The sequence below is a fragment of the Marmota monax genome, unplaced genomic scaffold, assembly GCF_021218885.2.
Source record: "Marmota monax isolate L192 unplaced genomic scaffold, Marmota_monax_Labrador192_F-V1.1 WCK01_AAM20220418_F8-fsc00296, whole genome shotgun sequence".
Taxonomy (NCBI): Eukaryota; Metazoa; Chordata; class Mammalia; order Rodentia; family Sciuridae; genus Marmota; species Marmota monax.
In genome coordinates, this window is record NW_026694723.1 from 113,247 (window position 1) to 134,225 (window position 20,979).

General features: G+C 34.7%; 1 protein-coding gene and 1 long non-coding RNA gene across 7 annotated transcripts in view; one reads left to right on the forward strand and one right to left on the reverse strand.

Annotated features, from left to right (window-relative positions):
* Nf1 (neurofibromin 1) overlaps positions 1-20,979 on the reverse strand; it is a 252,882-nt gene that overhangs the window by 83,651 nt on the left and 148,252 nt on the right. For all 6 annotated transcript variants that reach the window (XM_058572512.1, XM_046423998.2, XM_046423996.2 and 3 more), the window contains 2 exons: positions 19,693-19,839; positions 17,243-17,353 (listed from right to left, as the gene is read on the reverse strand). In XM_058572512.1, the coding sequence (XP_058428495.1) occupies positions 17,243-17,353; positions 19,693-19,839 (258 nt within the window). The remainder of the gene's footprint in view (positions 1-17,242; positions 17,354-19,692; positions 19,840-20,979) is intronic.
* On the forward strand, positions 9,745-14,199 carry LOC124078918 (uncharacterized). The gene is made up of 2 exons (XR_006847103.2): positions 9,745-9,909; positions 10,897-14,199. It is a non-coding gene; the product is annotated as an uncharacterized LOC124078918 (long non-coding RNA).

Sequence of the window (20,979 nt, forward strand, 5' to 3'; positions counted from 1 at the left end):
CTTGATATCACATAAAAATAAATAAATAAAACAAAGGTATTGTATTGTGTCCATCTACAATTAATATATATATTTTTAAATGACTGAACCCATATGATACAATTTCCCATGTATCTGCCCTCTTGAATTGTGCTTCAAATAACTGACTTTTTATTTAAAAGATCTGTTATTTATTTACCCCATGACAAATATGATTTGTTAACAATAAAAAATAAGATATTTGAATATTTGCATGAATATTACAAGGCCAAGGATCAATTAATCTGATGAAATACTCATACCAGGAAACATAGCTTTTCCACTTTGTGTACTCTGGTTGCCCATAGTCACATTACAGTTTAAACAAACTGAGTGAACTCTGCGACTGAGGGAGTTTAAACGTCTGTTAAATGCTTGCCTCGACAGAAAAGAAACAAAGATTTAATGGCTTTTCATCAAGAAAGAAAGAGGAAAAAACCCAAAAGCATGTAAGGGGGAAAAGGATGCCATATACCATAGTAACCACTGAAAAAGCCCTCAACTGCTAACCAAAGCCTCAGCTACCATTATCATATCTGAGATGTTATATAGTATTAAGAGTATCTGGCACATAGCCACAGGCATCTACCCATTTTATTACTTAGACTTTATCTATTCCGTTGTATTTCCTCATACCAATGACAAATAAAGAAAGCAAATAACTGTCTAAAAATAATTTCATCTATTTTATAGGATATTTCAACAAGTATGGCTTTTCTACTATGATCACATCAAATCCCTCTTGCTTAATGTCATACTTTCATGAAATACTATGAGTCTTTTGTTCTGACTGTAAATTCTATAAGAAAGCTGCAGATTACTAGATATAAACTTAGAGACATTTGAAAGCCCAAGTTTCTGTAAGACATATCCAAATTAATTGAAAGTCTGGGGATGTGACTCAATGGTAGAGTACTTGTTTAATATGTGTGAGCCTTGGGTTCAATTCCCAGTACCACAAAACAAAAAAGTTACATTAAATCAAAGAATCAAGGAGTCACTTGAAACTAGTAAAATATCTATATTCATGTATTAACTATAAGATGACTGTAAATTGACTTTAACTTTGAACATAAATAATAATACTCCTAAACTGCTTACTAGTTTGTCAAAGAAATCATGGTGACTAGTCATATTTTTATTTCAATAATATCAGCATTACTGAAAATGTTCTGGGGCCTTTTTCAAATACCACTCAGAACCAGTTTGTAATTACACCAAGAAAAACCCCTCATTTTAAGCAGGGTATGGTGGTGCATGCCTGTAATCCCAGCAACTATCAAGGCTGAGGCAGGAGGATCACAAATTTGAAGCCAGCTTCAGCAATTTACCAAGACCTTGTTTCAAAATTTAAAAAGGCTGGGGATGTAGCTCAGTGGTAGAGAGTCTTATCAATTCCCTACAATACTGCGTAAAACCAAAACAAAACAAAAACCTTCCACATGAAAACCAAATCAAACCAAAACAAAGAACCAGTATTACTAAACTTGGTGTTTTGTTTACCAAAATGCTTTCAACTTTGAAAATTTTCTTACCACATTCTAAAATAATGTGCTTCAGACTTTGGCAGCACTTCCAAAACATTATTTCTCTAAAATGATGTACTGAAAGATAGCATGGTTTGAAGTAAGTATATCGCCTCCCCCTGTGACTATTCTGTAGGAAATAACATTCATTTGGATGTATTTATTCTTTATTTTAATATTTAATTTTTTTAGTTGCAGCTGGACACAACAACTTTATTTATTTATTTATTTATTCATTCATTCATTTATTTTTATGTGGTGCTGAGGATCGAACCTAGGGCCTTGCACATACTAGGCTAGCTCTCTACTGCTGAGCCACAACCCCAGCCCGGATGTATTTATTCTTACATGCTTATTTTAGAAGTTTTCCAGATGTTTAAAATAATCAAGCCTTGTAGATATCTCTCAGGATTATTTTCTTTTAAGGATTACATACTTACCTAAAAGAGGTGAACCACAGTTGGTTCAAAAAAATAACTGTTTTGGGGAGTGGTGGTGCATGTCTGTAACCCTGGCAGCTCCAGAGGCAACAGGTAGATCCCAAATTCAAAGCCAGCCCCAGCAACAGTGAGGCGCTAAGCAACTCAGTGAAACCCTGTCTCTAAATAAAATATAAAATTGGGCTGCGGATGTGGCTCAGTGGTTGAGTGCCCCTGAGTTCAATCCCCAGCTCTGTTTTTATAAAGCAGTAGATGGACTGTAATCACTAACCATCTTTTTTTGTATGTGTCCAGTCATAATCCTCGATTCTTTAGTATGTAACAAACACTAAATCATCTTTGTTTAACAAAGCGAAGCCTTGTTTCATTAACACCCAAAGCTACTGTACTTCTTTATGTAAACCAAGAATCACAGAAAACAAAGCCATTCAATAAATCTTTCGGCTCAATTCTAATCACTAGAATGAAATCCAGTATCCTTTATTCAAACTACAATCATCTGTGTCTATAATTAAAACTGGTAATTAGCTTCTATAAAAAAATTTACTTTTAATCCTATCAATGAATGGTTACAAATACAATAATAATTTAAACCTAGATTCATTTATTAAATGTTGTATGAAATGCCACATATATTCTGCTAGATTTTCTGTGTACCCAGATAAAGGCATGTAAGCTCTAGGAGCTACGAGTCCAATGTGTAAACAGAAAAAATATATTTGAATGTGGCCATGTTATTTACGAATTAGTGGTGGTTCACACCTATAATCCTCGCAGCTTGGGAGGCTGAAGCAGGAGGATCTAGAGTTCAAAGTCGGACTCAGCAACTTAGCAAGACCCTGTCTCAAAATAAAAAATAAAAAGGGCTGAGGATGTGGCTTAGTGGTTAAGCACCCCTGGGTTCAATCCGAGGTATCAAAAAACCAATAAACTTACTCTGGTTTAGTAGAGGAGGGATTTAATCAAAATTTGTCTACATAGATCTAATACCAAGTATTGGGTAAGGATGTAGAGAAATTAGATGTGGAGAAACTTTTAGATGTGAAGAAACTTTTATATGTAGAAAAACTTTTATACTGCCATTGTGAAAGTACAGACATGACCACTTTAGAAAACAGCGTGATAGTTCTTTAGAGGTAAAACTTTGAATTACTATATGTCCCAGAAATTCCCCTCTTAGATACATCTAAAAAAATGAAAATATAGGTTCACATAGAAATTAATACACAAATATTTATAGTAGCACTATTCATAATAGCCAAAATATGGAAGCAATTTCAAGAGAAAGATGAATAGACAAATAAAATGTGGTATACCCATACAGTGGAATATTACTGAGCTATAAAAAAAAATGGAAGTTCTGGGGCTGGAGCTCAGCAGTAGAGTGCTCGCCTTGTACATGTAAGCCACAGAGTTCAATCCTCAGCACCACATAAAAATAAATAAACAAAATGAAGGTATTGTGTCCATCTACTACTAGTGTGTGTGTGTGTGTGTGTGTGTAAATAAAGTTCTTATAAATGACAGGTGGACACTGAAAACATTTTATATAAAGTAAAAGAAGCAAGTCACAAAACAGCACACATTGTGTGATTCCATTTATATGAAATATCTGAACATGTAATCCATAGAAAGTAATTACTAATTGCCAGGTGTTGGGGAGGGGGATGAAAGGGGAGAAACTGCAAATGATTATAGGGTTTATTTGGGGAATAATGAAAACATTTAAAGTTAGTGGTGATAAATACACAACTCTGAAATGTTAAAAAATCACTACATTGTATATGTTTATTAAAGGGGTGAATTGTATGATTTGTGAATTATATCTAAATAAAACTTTTAAAAAAAAACCTCCAGAGGAGAGGGAGTCAGATCTTTAATCAAAAGTAGAAGTTGAGCCAGGTGTGGTGGTGCACCCCTACAATCCCAGTGGTTCAGGAGGCTGAGGCAGGAGTATCACAAGTTCAAAACCAGCCCAGCAACACAGTGAGGCCTTAAGCAACTATGCAAGAACCTGCCTCTAAAAAACAAAAACAAAATAAAGGGGCGGGGGCAGGGCTGGGGACTTAGCTCAGTAGTAATGTGCTCCTTGGTTCAGTATTTAAAAAAAAAAAAAAAAAAAAGTAGAAGTTGAAGGATGCATGGCAGGATGGCAGGGCATGGCAGAGGAGGGCAATGATAAGATGGTCAGCATAGCCAGTGCATAATGTGAGGCATATGGTATCAAATCTGGAGCATCCCTCTAACAGATGTTCTTATATTCTATGATGGTTAACCCAGCTTCTATTATTCAATTTAAGTGACCAATTGAAACAAATGGTTTTAAAACTTTTTCGATCAATATAGTGGGCTGCCTCTGTAGCTTTGCCAACCCCTAGAGTCTTCTTAGTATCTGCTCTGATGATACCCTCTGCGGTATATCATCAATGTACTTTCCTGAGAATAGTCCAAGCTCAAATATGTTTACTTAGGACCAGCACCATCAGATTTCCAGAATGTAAGGCCAGCATCCAGCCTCTTACCAGAATGACTTGAATCTTTTGCTTTAGCTGAGCAATCTTGCAAGTAAAGTGAGCAGTATGAGACTTGTATGAGATGCTAAGGAACAAAAGGTTTATCTTATAAACAAGAGTTTTGTTTTTGTGTTTTTGGAACTGGAGATTGAGCCCAGGGGCACTCTACTACTGAGTTGCATCTCCAGACCTTTTTATTTTTTGAGACAGGGTATCAACCTCCCAAATCACTGGGATTATAAGTGCACACCACTACACCCAGCCACACCACAGGTTTTTTGAAATATGATACATATATGATTTGGTGGTATATGAAATAGGCATTTGCCAGGCATGGTGGCACATGCCTGGATTTCGAGCAGCTCAGGAAGCTGGGGCAGGAGGATCACAAGTTTGAGGCCAACCTCAGCAACTTAGTGAGGCCGTAAGTAACTTAGCAAGATCCTGTTTTAAAAAGAGTTGGGGCTGGGCGTGCTGGTGCATGCCTATAATCCCAGGCACAGAAAGCTGAGGCAGGAGGATGGAGAGTTCAAAGCCAGCCTCAGCAACTTATAAAGGCCCTAATCAACTCAGTGAAACCTGGTCTCTAAATAAAATATAAAAAAGGGCTGGGGATGTGACTCAGTGGTTAGGCACCCCTGGGTTCAATCCCCAATACAAAAGAAAGAAAGGCATTTGCTAGTTGTACATTTCTTTTTACTGTTACTTGTTGTTTACTGGATTTCTAGTTATGGAATCAATATACTTTCCATTTATAGTACAAATTTTCTTTTAAAGAAAACAGTCAAATAAAAATTTGGAGAATGTAATAGCATAGGCGGTTATGAAGAAATGACAAAAATGTCAAAAGTGGTATATAAATGCCTTAAATATAACAAGAGTACATAAAAGATCTACGTGAAAGTGCTATGCCCATATTATAGACAGATCATTCTGGGAAAAAATGTGGAAGTTGGAGGGTATACGACAAAAGCCTAGGCCATAGGTCAGCAAATTACACAGTCCATTAGCACTATCCTGCAAGCTAAAAATGGTTCTCACACTATCTGGTCCTTCACAAACAAGTTTATCAATTCCATCTTACTCAATGAACAAAACTACTGAGTCTGGGGGTGCTGGGGTTGGGTTCGATCCTCAGCACCACATAAAAATAAATAAATAAAATAAAGGCATATTTAAATAAAAGAATTTAACAACAACAATAAAAACACTACTAAGTCTGTAGTATGAGGGTAAAAAATAAAAAATTTCTGAAGCAAATCAACAAGACTTAATGACTTACGAGATGTATTTTAAGTCTTGTATCTGGTAAGAGCAGGTAAAGGCAGGTTTCTATTTAAACCTCAGGGGAGATGGGGATACCATTATCCAAGAGAGAGGAACAAAAAGAAAGTATCTTTTAAAAATCAAGTCATTTTTCACTGGTTATATCCACATTTAAAGTCACTTTTCAGTGCTATATAATACTATAATGCTTTGAATGTTCTAATTTAAAATATAGGCAAAAATCCATTTTTAGTATGATAAAATTTTTAATCCTGAAACCTGAACTGCCTTTAGAAAAGCATGCATACATAAATTCATTTCAAACATTAAAAGTCTAATACATGCCATAAAAATATTACAATTAATACTATAAATCTACAAACTTGGTATGGATCTACAACCCCTTATTTGAAGGTACCCTTTGAAGCAAAATGTATTTCTGTATTTAGACTTGTTCAGATTTAGGAAGGGTTAAAGCAGTTAGGATTTTAGTAGGAAACAGGAAGCACATTCAAATTGGGACATAAGAGATTATGTATAAAGAAGACACGGTTTAAGGAAACTACAAAATATAGTGAGATACTATACCTGAAGTAGAGGTTAAGAGTGGGCAATTACCAGAACGCAGACATAGAAACGATTACCCAACAAAACCCAAAATCCTCATAGAGAGATGCAAGCAGCAGAGAGGACCCTGCAGGAAGGGAGCCAAGGGAATACATACCCCAACTTTTCTTTCTTCCCTCCAATACCCTGTTTATATTCCCTAATGGCCAATTGGAATGCAGAGAAAAGAGAAGCCCAACAATGTCCTCCAAAGAGGCCAGCCTCTGAAAAACAGAGTGAATGTAGAAAGGCAAAGGCAAGTTACCCAGCACTCAGTTATATTAGTCATCACAGACTAATTTCTGTCACAAATAACCCCAAAATATCACTGGCTAAGACAATAAAAGTTTTATTTTTCACCTACATCATATCACCTGGTAGTTCTACTTCTTATAGGGGCCTGGAGATGCCTTCCACTGAATCTTGTGTTTCTAATAGACATTCATTGAGGAAAGCAAGAATGGAGGATTGGTATGAGGTTAGACACCAGGCCTGAAATGATATATATCACTGGAACCTACATTTATTTGCTGCACAAATACTACCTAACTACAAGGATGCTAGGAGTACAGTGATGTGCCCAGAAAGATAAGTCCAGATATGCCTTATTATGCAGTGTATACAATTCCAGTGGAAACTGGAACAGCATCTCAAAATCAACATAATGTTTCTGCAGAGAAACATTAATATTAACACTAAGTATACTAAGATTATAGGAATAAAGAAAAAAAAAACTCACACCAATGCAAGTATAAAATGTTCCAAATAAATTTTAGTGCCAAACTTTTTTTTAAAAAACTTTAAGTTTCCAGGGGATCTGGGATTCCAGAATTACAGATAAGGGATTATGAATGTGTATATGATCCACAAAACAGGAGACAGAAAGTATAGACAGAATTTTTAAATTCAAGTCTACAACTTGCAAATTTATGTTTAAGATGCAGGGAAAAACCACAAATGACCAAATGTCTCTTATTACTGTAGACATTATTAATTATATCAGTCCTCAGACATGAAGAAATTTTTTCAATCGACTCCAATATTTATTGTATCCTAATCTTTATAAGCATTCACTATGCTAGAAGATAGAGGAATACAAGTCAGAATATGGTAAAAAAACAATTTAAAATACCTTTAATAGTAAAAAACAGACTCTGTGTAAGGCAGTAATATAGGACTAAAAGTTGGTGACAGTCAACAGAAAGGCACTACTTATTCTATCTTTAAGATAAGTGGCAGGAACAAGAAATACAAAGTTAAAGTTGGAGACTGTTAAAAGAAAAAGCACTGCATACTTTATGCTTAAGATAAAAAGTAAAAATAAAAGGCCTCCCCCAATTATCCACTGTTCAAGACAAACAAGAAGAAAACATAAAAACTAATGCAAGCAATTTGGACCATAACCTCTTGAATGAAACTGTACTTAAATGGATTTTTGCATTAAAATATATTGGGAGAGTGGGGGTGGGGTGACACAATTTTGGACATATTTTACATCGTATGCAAAATAGCACAGAAGTGCTAAGATTACAACATAATCATAAATATTGCTACATATATAAATATGCAACTTATATATTATAAATTTATGTATTTATAAACATAAATATACACATTCATATAAATATGCAAATTTCTGGTCCACAACTGTATAATATTGTTTGCCCTCTGACTTCCTTGCCACTCTGTCTATGGAGTGGTTACTTTGCTGCCTGGCTACTCTGCCTTTGGGGTAGCCACCCTGCTATACTAATCAATGCAACAAATGATTCTTTCCACCTCTCTGTTAGCTGTATTTGATGTCTATCCTGCATGAGCTAAAAGACCAGCTTGAGTAGGTGATGCTAAGTATAAAAGCCTACTATGACTGATTCTGAAGTGTACAATTAGGGAAGGCTCACATAAAAGGTACTGACATCAGAATTAAACCTAGAGTTACAGTTTTGAACAAGGAAGAAAAGTACTTTGGGAAGATGAGGGAGGCTGCACACACACAAAAAGGAAGTCTTTAAAGGCTTGAACAATGGCAAATGATTTTTGTTATTTGGCTAGGTGATGATGTGGTTAAGAGATTATGAGAACACATCTGGATCCAAGAGTAGGAAGGAGAAAATACTGAATTTTACATAAAGCGAGTATGAAGTTTTTGAAGCACAATAAAGTATTGTGTAAGTTTAGTACTCAAAAGATCAGAATTAGCAAAATAAGTCATGCTGACAGTCAGCTCTGGGCAAAAAATATTACTATTATCAACTATGTATGTCCCCAAAGCAAGAATGACCAAGTAGGTGGAGAAAGCACAGTATCAAACTCCTGAGCATTATCTTAGAAGTCTAATTTTAATATTTACTCTGGTTGCCAAGAGGCTTCTTTTGTTTACTTCTTAGGTCTGAGCACACTAACCTCCAGTTAAGTAAACTTATTACATGTACCATATAAATTAAGATTTAGCAGGCAGTTGTTCTATTCATTCAAAAGAAAAAAAAAATTTACAGCAAAGTAAAACAAGTGAGGAACATGTATTGACTTGTACTTTTGCCATTTATAAAGCAATTTCCTTGTATGCCAACACTATTGTTCACAGCCCTATAATACTTAAAAAGTGCTAGCCAGTATGATGAAAACATGAACACAACACAACCAACTTCCTTATACACTGTTATCAAGGAAAAGAACTAATCAAAACACAAAATTCCTGTAAAGAATTTCCTTAACGTCTTCAAGGCAAGTGGTTTGGTGATTTAATACAAACACATACACAACTTTATAAAATCATATGCAATTCTTAGTTTAAGTCTCATAGAAATTCAGTTTAACTTCTTAAGACTACTTTATTTGGGGCTGGAGTTGAGGCTCAGTGGTAGAGCACTCGCCTAGCACATGCAGGGCACTGGGTTCGATCCTCAGCACCACATAAAAATAAAACAAAGGTATTGTGTCCACCTATAACTAAAACAAAACAAACAAACAAACAAGACTACTTTATTTACCCAAAATTAAATTACTGGAATGTATCCCAATAATTCCTAAATCATTTTTTTAAACTTCAAAATATTTATAACTAGAAACTATCCTATAAACATACACCCAGATGCTTGACAGAAAAAAAAAAAAGACATCTATCTTGAACATACTTATTTGATTTTAAATCACGCTACTCATACCCACAAGAGTGTATTCATGTATTTAGAGTCAATCCAGTGAAGAAATTCATTAATGTATATACACAGATAAGAGGAATAACAACATGGTATTCACTAGGTTCTTTAACTAAATGAACAGATTGTAAAAGACTTTATTTGAATGCCTTAATCTCTGTTAAAGTCTACCTATTTACACCAGTTATTTGGAAAATTCTCAGTTGGATACTTCCAAACAGCAAATAGCAGGTCAAGTTTCAAACATGTGACTTGCTCATTAAGTATATTTAAATAGCATGTAGTGAGTTAGAAATCCCCATCAGAATCAGATTCTCCAGGATACCAGAGAAAGGCTGACTTCTCAACCTTCGAAAACAAAGCAAAACAAAAAAATCAAAAGGTAATATTAATTTGACATTTTTCTCGATTATTTATTAGAGGCAAATATAACTTTTAATATATATTAAATTTCTAAAATAAAAGTTTAAATTTTAAGTTTAAAAAATTATAATAATCATATCCAGAATGGGCTATATATTAGTAAGCCATTAGATTTAAATACAGGATAAAAGAAAATTATCCTTACTTTAAAAATGGTTTGCATTAAACTTTTGGTATAGAATCTACTATGTCTTCACAGTCCACAACCACTAAAAAACACTGAACTAAGACTCAAGTTCTAGCTCTGGTATACTCAGGCAAGTTATTCCTCTTGTGTGAGCTCATTTGAATAAAAAAGGAATTGATTTTGATCAATTCTAAGTTTCCTTTTATCTTAAAAGCTATGAAATTCTCCAGAAACTACTTTTTTTTTTTTTTAAAGGGAAAAAACGAAGGACATCCCAAGCACTGGGAGAAATCCTCTTTTAGTGTTGGGTGTAAACATTTAGAATGAATACCCTAATTGTGACCTAAGCTTAAACCTTAAATTGTTGGAATTAAACCTTAAATTGTTGGAATAAAAGCCAACAGAAGTCTAAAGAAAGAAAAAAAAAAGTCAACATTTATTTCATTATTCATTTTGCTACTTTACACTCAGAAACTGTCTATCATTCTTTGGCCCTTACTCTACTATATATATTAATCTGAAAGGAAGTACCCATACTTATACCAGATACATAGTGTTTAATTTATCTTCCCTTTTATTAAAAAAGGAAAACTGAATTAAGCCCTCTTTACTCTAGATTGTTTATGCCTTAAGTGGTGACCCTAGATAGAAAATGGGCTTATGTCAGCAGATGTTGAGAAGGAAAGCTTTTCATTTGCTCACTAACAGTGTAAAAGCATACTGGCATAACATGAATGTACTAAATAAACACAATCAAGGATATATGCTTGTCTATTTGTTGTCTAAGACATAGATGAAATTTATATAATTATTTTAAAGCAGACAAAAATGATGTTCAAGGCACTCATCACCAGCCTGCTCCTCGTGTTTATTCACATTACGGGAACAGTTTCAACATCTACGACCTCAGTTTCTATGAGCCCGAATTCCAGCATGAGCCCAAACCCCAAGACAAACCAAAGTCTTGGGACCAAGCATAATCCTATGAGAAGTCCAGATATCAAGAATCCCAAGATGACTCAGAGTCCCAAGATGACTCAGAGTTCCAAGATGACTCAGAGTTCCAAGATGATCCCGAGTTCCAAGATGACCCCGAGTTCCAAGATGACCCCGAGTTCCAAGATGACCCCGAGTTCCAAGATGATCCCGAGTTCCAAGATGATCTCGAGTTCCAAGATGACCCCAAATCCCAAAACAAACCAAACATCAGCAATAACCCCAAAGACAGTTACAACTCAGCCGACAATGAATGTAATAAATGGTAGCACAATACTCAATGCAATGCTCAACATTCACTTTCTTTCCTATGTAGGCTTTTTACTATTTTGTGTGTATTCAGGCTGAAGTGAACCTGTTGAACAGCCTACATTTTTATCTTGGTTCCTTATTATCTGCTGAATGATAAGCACACTAGGAAAATAAAATTTATTTCAACTTACTATTTAAGAAATTATCATTATCCTGGTATGGTTTGGTTGTTTGCAGATTTTAACTATATAAGTTTAAACATTATATGATAGTTTCCGTCCTTATAAAAAAGTATGTACTTACTTCCTTATTAAATGCCAAAATAAGCAAAATACCACATTTGTCTTTTAAATGTTTGCAAAATTCAATTGAAACTCAGATGTTTATATTAAAGGTATAAGAGAAAAAACTATGTAGGTGGTATTTAACCAAAGAGGATTGGGGATATAGAGGATAAGGGATAGGAGTGGTTTGAAGCAAGTTGTTGTATGTATTGCCTAGTTTTTTAAAAAGTAGATCAAAAAGTGCTAAGCTGGTAACGAGAAATAACAGTCCTTTACAAAAACAACAGTCCTTTACTGGGTTGAGGTTGTGGCTCAGTTGTAGAGTGCTTGCCTAGCATGTGTGAGATACTGGGTTTGATTCTCAGTACCACATATAGATTAATAAATAAAGGTCCATCAACAACTAAAACAATACTTTAAAACAACATCATTATTTTGTGAATGTGTATTAGTAATATGTCATCCAGTAAAAAAGCATGCCAACTCTGCTAATGATTCAATTTTAAAATTATCTTATTTTGAGTAAACCCTTGTCTTGTGTTTCAAAAGACCATTTGTAAATCAGATACTTAGGATCCAAAATTCATTTTCTCCACAGAAATGTTTAGATTTTCATGCCCATCTACAAAGATTAATTTAAACCCCAAAACAGTATAAAACAGTAATAACCATGTTATTAATAGTCCAATTGTTACAAGTTTTGGTTTGGATTTAGAACCCAATTCTGATTTTTACTAGCTGTGCTACCAGGGTTTAAATGTGTGACCCAGCAGGATTCCCAAGCAAGCTTCAATAGTAAACTGACTATAAATGAGTCATGAGAGGGGCCTATTGAATACATAGGATTTGCTCCTCAGCCCAGGGAGGAGTGTAGGGATCTATTTAATTTTTCAGATTATTTTGATAGGTGGTTTGGGTTTCAATTTATACACATGTCAATTACTGTTAACACTACTGAAGGTCATTTATTGTAAGAACAAAGCGATAAATTATATAGCATGCACAGTTTATCTAATGCAAAGAAAGCACTCAGTAATGTTAACTATTATCATTATTAATATCATCAAAAAGTAATTGCCAAGTACCATAACATTCCAAAGAGGAAAACTCTTCATTCTAACTTTTAGATTTTATATTTTAAATTATTCTTACAAAAATAATATGCGCTCCTGGCAACAAGTGAAAAAATATAGACATGCAACAGAAATATAATTGGCCCCTTACCTTCTCCAAGCATATTCACTCCCGAGATAAGTAACATCAAAGCATGTGTGTGTGCACTCGCGCCTGTGTATATTGCTGGAGAATGAACCCAGACCCATGTTAAGTATTCGCTCTACCACTAAGCAATACCCCCAGTCTGATGTGAATAGTTTCACATATTTTTCAGTTCATACATACACATTTACATGTACTTGCATACACATTCATTCACAGTACTCGTACCTTATTAAGTGACGGAGTCATCTTTCTGGTTCTTTTTTTTTTTTCTAACACATACATATTTTTTTAGTTGTCAATGAATACTTATATGTGGTGCTGAGAATAGAACACAGTACCTTACACATGCTAGGTAAGTTCTCTACCGCAGTGTCTTTCTGGGTCTTCTTAAAGCTGCATGTAGAGAACTGCAAAATGGATGCTTTCCCAGCATCCATTTAACCCCTTCTGGTATCAGCAATCCAATTTTCTTTTGTGAAACCCTGCTCTCACACTTGTCTTTCCGTTCATGCAATTCAGGTCTGGCTGGTTTCACCACTGAACTCTAGAAATGAGCACATGATCCAGGCCTAGATAACCAAGAAATTCTATCCCTCTTGCCTAGTGATCGCCTCAGGGACTCAAGTCAGGCCATAAAACCAACTACTTTTGCTGAAATTACTGGGAAAGAGGTATTTTTCCATTGGGGTTGTTAAGCGGTGAGCACATAAACCACTGCTGACTGCAGCTGGGGAAGAGATTCTTGAGAATAAAACCACATGAAGAAAGGAGAGTCAAGAACTAGAGAAGGCATGTTCCCCAGATGTGCATCTAGTCTCTTGATCATCTTATGTACATGTGCAAATAAAGTCCCTTTTTTGTTTATACAAATTTAAATTGTATTGTCACTTAAGCAAAATTAATAACACACTGCACTAGTCCACGGTCTATATTTATATTTATTCAACTGTGATAGTCAAGCCAAAGTGACTCCATTTTGTTTAGTAACTCTATTTTGTAAAACAACCATGCCAAGTACAAGGGTCATGACCAGGGCAAGATGTTCTTTTCCTTTTGCTATAGAAACCTTTAAGAACACGGAATGACCTAATGGGGCACTGTTTCTGTAACTAGGGTAATGGGGCTCTGTTTCTGTATCTGGGGTGAGTGGGCTAACTGTGATTGGCTAAGCGTCCCCACCACCTGACTGCACTCTCCCACTTCTGTAATTTGGCTTGCTTACATTGGCTGGATCCCCAAACGTCCCTTTTGTGGTTTTCAGGCTTACAGGGAATGCCCTTGCAATTGTTCAGGGCTGATCAGGGGGAACAGCTTTATGTTCTGGTCAGTCGCCACCAGTGTGCTTCAATAAAGGCTTGATTGGATTATACATGAGTGGTCTGGAAGTCGATTTATGAAACCCCAGGATGATACTTGAACTATAACAAACAATTCTTTTCAAACAGTTATATTGAATAAAACAAATAGATTTAAATATCAATAATGATAATAATAATATAATACAATTAATACAGGCAAAAGCATAAATATAAAGAAGGGAACAACAGGAAAAGATCAGAAAATTAAATTAGGCCAAATTATGCAGATCCTTTTATGCCTAATTCCAGAATTTGGTCATTAGATGCAAAGTCAGTGGAAAAGACAAAATTAGATTTGTACTGGAAAACAATTCCAGAGCAATGTTAAGATGACCTGGAAGTAGTCATCTGATGATTAGGGAGGCAGAAGAGAATGCAATAGTATATGAAAGAGATACTGAGAATCCCAGCAATGCAGTTGAGTTTCAAAATACATTTCCAAAATACTTAATAGCAATATGAGAACATTAAGATCCAATTTTTAAAAATTAAAACACAAACCTAGGGACAGTACCAGATCAGTGTGTCACTTTGTGGTCACATTTTTAATCACATGACTGCTACACCAGGAACATGTACTTGGCTTAGGGAAAGCCAGAAACCAACTGGCCGGCCAATGTCTAGCATGAAAAGTTTTGCCAACAAAGATACTTTTTAGCTGAGTCACATTTTCTTCCTGGAATTTCAGGTATGCAGTACTAAGATAACAAAGGAGTTGGATAGAAGAGAGGAGGGTCATGCAGTAGAGCTGAACAGGAAGCCAAGTCAGTCAACATGCATAAGCTGGTTCCAGAACTGATAGCTGGATCTACTTTGCTTCATGCTTTTCTTGAGGTCTATCTTCTTGAGAAAATAACTGTGTAGTAACAAAAACCTAACTAAAACACCTCAATTGATTTGCCAGCATCTTATAGGTAAAATCAAGACCCAGTGAGTGATAATAAGAAAGATGAAAGAAAAAGGGAAGAATCTAAAACAAGTAGGTTTTCTATATGGGGAAAAGGAAGGGGTAATCAAAGTCTGAAATGTCTGATCTTTGAGATTAGAATCCACAATCCAAAAAAAATCACCTAATACACGATAGTCTAAACCACAGAAATACAGGAATATCAACAAAGTCAAACGTTTTGGCTCTTCAACAAAACTACATAAAAGCATGAACTTAACTACTTGTAAATTTGTACAATGAGAAACTGGGCCTTTGTCTGCTCTATGTACTGTGTGCTCATTTGTCCTGGATGGAGGGGCGTTGCACCAGGTGAAAATGAGGACCAGGAGGATCTCTTGTAGGTTCTAAATAAGAAACTTTTAAAAAGGATTGAAATATGAAATTGGCAGAATTATATAAAAAGAAAACCTCGAATTTGCACTGTACACAACTTAATAGGTCACAAAGAAACCATATAGGAGAGGTAGACAGATGTTACAAGCACATCTCTTCCCTTTTAAAAATATGAGGGAAAGTTTTAGAAAACTAAATTGCCTTAGATTATGCAGTTATTAAGCTGCAGAGCTAGAAAACCTTAGTAATCTCAAACCCCATGTTATATATGTCTAGAATATATCTATAGAGAACCCGCTGACTTAATCCCACTGAGAGGTCTGCCTAAGGCCCATCCTGCTTTTCTTCAGCCCTTAGCCTTTGCTTGACCACCACAAAGAAGGAACACAAACTTATAGTTTCTTCCCTGAAAAGAAAAAAACCCAGCTTTGAACTTTACTAGAAATCTTTGCTACCTGTAAACCAACAAGAATTCAAGAGGGATTGGGAGTTGGGGCACACATCTATCTACCTTACCAATGGTTGTTTTTTTAATTATTTACATAAAATAGGTAAAGTCAAAATATCCTAGTAGTATTAAAGGTTGAGGCTGGAATACAAATAAGGCTCATCTTCAGTACAAAAGAAAATTATCTTACACAATTTAGAAATAGTAACTGAGATGAGAGTTGAAAAGAGGACTTTGGAATGCTAAACAGATGTTACTCAAGTTGTTAGAGAGAAGGGGCAAAGAAAAAGGCAATTTTTTATAACTTTTTGGTTCCCTAATTCCCCAATTCTTTGGACATCTTGGTCTTGCTATCTGATTTATCCAACTAAACAAGTTCCAATTGTTCCATCCCTCCATTTCTCAACTTTATTTCCTAAAACTGCCAAGATTTTGCCACCCACGATCATTAAGTCCACTGACATAATTCCTCAATTTCTGTTAATTTCAGGAAATTCAGGAAGACTAAGTCCTATAACTAAACAAATAGCAAAACTAAGAATAAACATAGTCCTTGAGATTCTCAAGTAAGTGGTCTCTGTGTTCACATCATACTGCCTCAAAGGTTCAACTGCCATGAATTTATGGTCTGCTGAATATGAAAAAGTAAAACTAACCAAATAATGTTACAGTTATCAAAAGGTAGGCAGAATGAGGCAAGAAAGAAATGACAGATGGCAAAGAAGCAATGCAGCACCACAACTACCATGAAAAGAGGAGTTCCCAGTATTTCCAGAACAGTTTCTAGGAACTAGTCATGACTGCAGACAGCACTACAAACACAATCAATTTTCCAGGCTAGCCATGAAAAAATCTTTACAGATTTCCCATAGCTTCTCTGATTTATTTTCTAAATCACGCTGATAAAGTCTTACACTTCATATTACAAAAAGTTCTCAGAAATAGAATTTTTAAGTTTTATTTCTTCTTGAAGAAAAAAAGTTCCTGATTATCATGTTGTAGATACTATTAAATCAGAATATACCTGAAAACAAAAGATTATTTACAATTTTTCATTCTTTATAATTAACACACTGTACATCAATTTAAAAACTAATGAAGGAAAGAGAAGTCAGTATGCAACAATACTCTGAAAAGCAATTCCTAATAAACAACACATTAAGACAGGACAGCTGTTTACTCAGCCTATATACTCTGATCTGAGGTAGACTTACTTGTCTCTGAGACCTATTAATTCAAACAGGAAAAATCAAACTTGTCATCTCTCTACATTTGATGTCATTTTAAAAACTCTGTTAAGAAAGACTAAAACATTATTTCTTACCTCCGTGCAATATAATAAAAAATAGGATTCCCAGCTTTGGAAGTCCCAGCTTGGTAGAAAATACTTAATGTTTTCAAAGCTTTGAACTCTTCTTTTTCATGTACCTGATGCCTAAAAGAAAAAAGAACAGAACAATTCAGAGGCTTTATACAGTTTACTGAGTATTTTCAAATATCTACAATTGAATCACAGATGAAATGTAAAAAGGACAAAATATTTAAAAAGCAACAGGCTTTCTTAAGGCCAATTTGGCAACATGCATCAAAAATCTCAAGGTTACTTTCTGAATCACAAATGCACTTTTAGGACTATTCTAAGAAAACTATTGGACAAGAATATTAAACCACAGAATTATTTTTGTTTATGGCATTTGTTCAGAAAGAAGTCTTGAATTTTCATTTATTTGCTTTTTATGAGTTTAGGTTATCAACCTTTTCTTTTCTGGTTTATGATTTTGAGCTGATGAGAAAGACCTTTGTTTGCTCACTTTTTTTTTTTTTTTTTGATTCATGGGAACTTATCTTCATGAATGGTATAAATACCCTTTTCTACATGATTACTCAGTTGCATCAATACCATTTATCAAAAGTCCAGTCTAATGTCCCTGACTTTAAATGCCATTTTTATATTAAATTCCCACGCACACTGAAATACATTTCTGAAAAAATATGGCTTAATTTTTATAAATTCTACTAATAATTCAGTGTTCTTCTCCAATGTGAAGGTTCATATCTTTCATGAACCCCAGGAAATTCTCACCCATTACCTCTTAAAATATTACCTAAGCTTATTCTCACACTAAGCTTGGTTTCTGAAATAACCAACTAGATATATGGTAGACCTTCTAATTATATGTTCTGCATCTCTTAACCCCTTTCATATTCTCCATTTCTTTTTTCTGTATAATGACTGTACTTTTTCAAAGTACATGAAATTTGCTCAGAAAATAACTTCTCAGCTAAGTATATTTAAAATATTTTATTTTTTATATAGGTTAAGTATCCCTATTCAACACATTTCAGATTCTGAATTTCTGAAAAATCTGCATATATTCCAAACAAGAGTTATCTTGGGGGATAAGACCCAAACATAAATACAAAACTCATTTACATTTCACATACACCTTATACACATAGCTTAAAGGTAATTTTAGAAAATATTTTTAGTGCAGTTGCGTTTTGATGACTATCAAAGTCACATAAAGCTAGGTGTGAAATTTTCCACTTGTGGCATCATGTTGGCAAAGTTTTCAGATTTTGAAGATTTCAAATCTTGATTTTTTGAATTAGGGAAGCTCAACTGTATGTTTTTCTAATACTAGTATTTCTATGTATCTTGTGTGGTAGAAAAGAGTTCAGTAATTGAAACCAAAGACGCGCCATGTGTGGTGGTGCACGCCTGTAATCCCAGGCTGAGGCAGGAGGATTCCAAATTCAAGGCCAGCTTCAACAATTTAGTGAGGCCCTGAGCAACAACAAAATACCCTGTCTCAAAATTAAAAATAAGAAGAATTGGGGATGTAGCTCAGTGGTAAACCAGCCCTGGGTTCAATTCCAAGACCTCTCCTCCACCCCCTGAAATCCAATGACCTATGAATTAAATATGGAATCGTAGGCAATCAATTATTCACACTAAGTTGCATTTTTCTTAACTATAATGTGAAAATAATGTTTTCTATATACCCTTATAACTATTAAATGCAGCACAATTCACAATAGCTAAACTGTAAATGGATTAAAAAAAATGTGGCATATATACACAATGGAATATTACTCAGTAATAAAAGAGAATAAAATCATGGCATTTGCACGTAAATGGATGGAGTTCGAGAAGATAATGCTAAGTGAAGTTAGCCAATCCCAAAAAAACAAATGCCAAATGTTTTTAATGATATAAAGAGACTGATTCATAGTGGGGTAGGGAGAGGGAGCATGGGAGAATTAGACGAACTCTAGATAGGGCAGAGGGGTGGGAGGGGAAGGGAAGGGAAGGGAAGGGAAGGGAGCAGGGGGTTAACAATGATGGTGGAATGTGATGGACATCATTTGCCAAAGTACATGAATGAAAACATGAATTGGTGTGAATGTACTTTATATATAACCAGAGATATAAAAAATTGTATTCTATATATGTAATATGAATTATAATGCATTCCACTGTCATTTGTTTAAAAAAATAAAAATAAATGCAGAAACATTTCAAGGTGAGATGATAAACTATGATTTAATAGGACTATTATCTTTATGAGAAAACCAATACATAAAACAACACAGCAAACATATTTCAATAATATATAGGATAAGAGAAAAGTTGAATTAATGTTATTAACTGTGTACATCTTTCCTGATAATTTTGTAACAAAAATAAAGCTTATTTTATAAGTGGCCTGGTGGCAAACTTTGCTTCTCAACCAAAAAGAAAGTACTCATTATTTTAAGGCTGTATTTTACCTTGTCATAAATTCCTCAAACTTTGAACTGGTAAGGTTAAGGCTGGACCAATGTGTATCTGCCACAGGCTTGTGCTCTGGAGGACCCAAGTACGCAAGAAGTGTTGCCATCTTATCAAAAGGTCGTCTTCCAACAGCTTTATGATCCCTAGATACAGCAAACTACTTAGAAAGAAAGTAGCAGTTCACATTTCTTTAGATTGTCACTGATTGCTTTTCTTTTTGCTGCTGATCCCTGCTGATTTGTTAAAAAAAAACACCAAAAAGACTTTAGGGATTCTTAGTATATACTGAATGAAACATTTTAGAGATGTGAGCATTTCCCAAACCATAAAATTTATATTCCATTCAAATTTGATTTTTTGTAGACTTCATAATTTGCTAAGTTAAAATAACATTCTGATCTACTTTTTCTTCAGCACAAAAAGAATTCATCTTGAGAAACCAATATTTTAAGAAATGGACATTTTTAATAGGGGAAATTTTTAATAGCTATTAAACAGGTAAAACTAGGTAAGAATAACAAGATACTATTTCATAAACATCAAACAGACAAAAACAATTAAGTATGATAATGTCAACTTTGGTGAGGATGAATACCATGAAGTACTGCCAGACAGTTCTGATCAAGGTATAAACTGGCACACAAAGTTTGAAAAGCAATTTGGTGGGGTAAATGTAGTTAAGGTTATAATAGTCCAGACCCAGAAATTACATACTTTGGTAATATACAAGAAGACTAGCTTAAAGATATTTAATACATCACTATTTATAACAGTGAAAAACTAGAAACAAACTTAAATGTCCATTAATTCAGCAATGCAAAAATAAACTGATATAGTCATTCAATGAAACATTACCATAAGTTAAATAAGTGACAAATCTCAAGTAGAATGTTGAATGAAGAGGGTACATGCAGGCTGGGGATGCAGCTCAGTGGTAGAGTGCCCATTTAGCATACATGAGGTCCTAGATTCAATCTCTAGTACAGCAAGCAGCAAGAAAAAAGAGGCTATATCTGCTAGGTCACTGCTGTAAATTTTTAAAAAACAAAAAGCTATGCTATATAGACCTATGATTTCCTTTGAAAAGTGTGTGTGTGTGTGTGTGTGTGTGTGTGTGTGTGTAGAACACAATAAAATTGTATACAGAAAACATACCAACTACTAGCTTTAGAAAGTAGATATGTATAGACTGAGAATGGACATGGGACCGCTAAAAGAAAGCTTTTAAGCCAGGTGCAAGGGCACATGCCTATAATCCCAGCAGCTCAGGAGGCTAAGGCAGG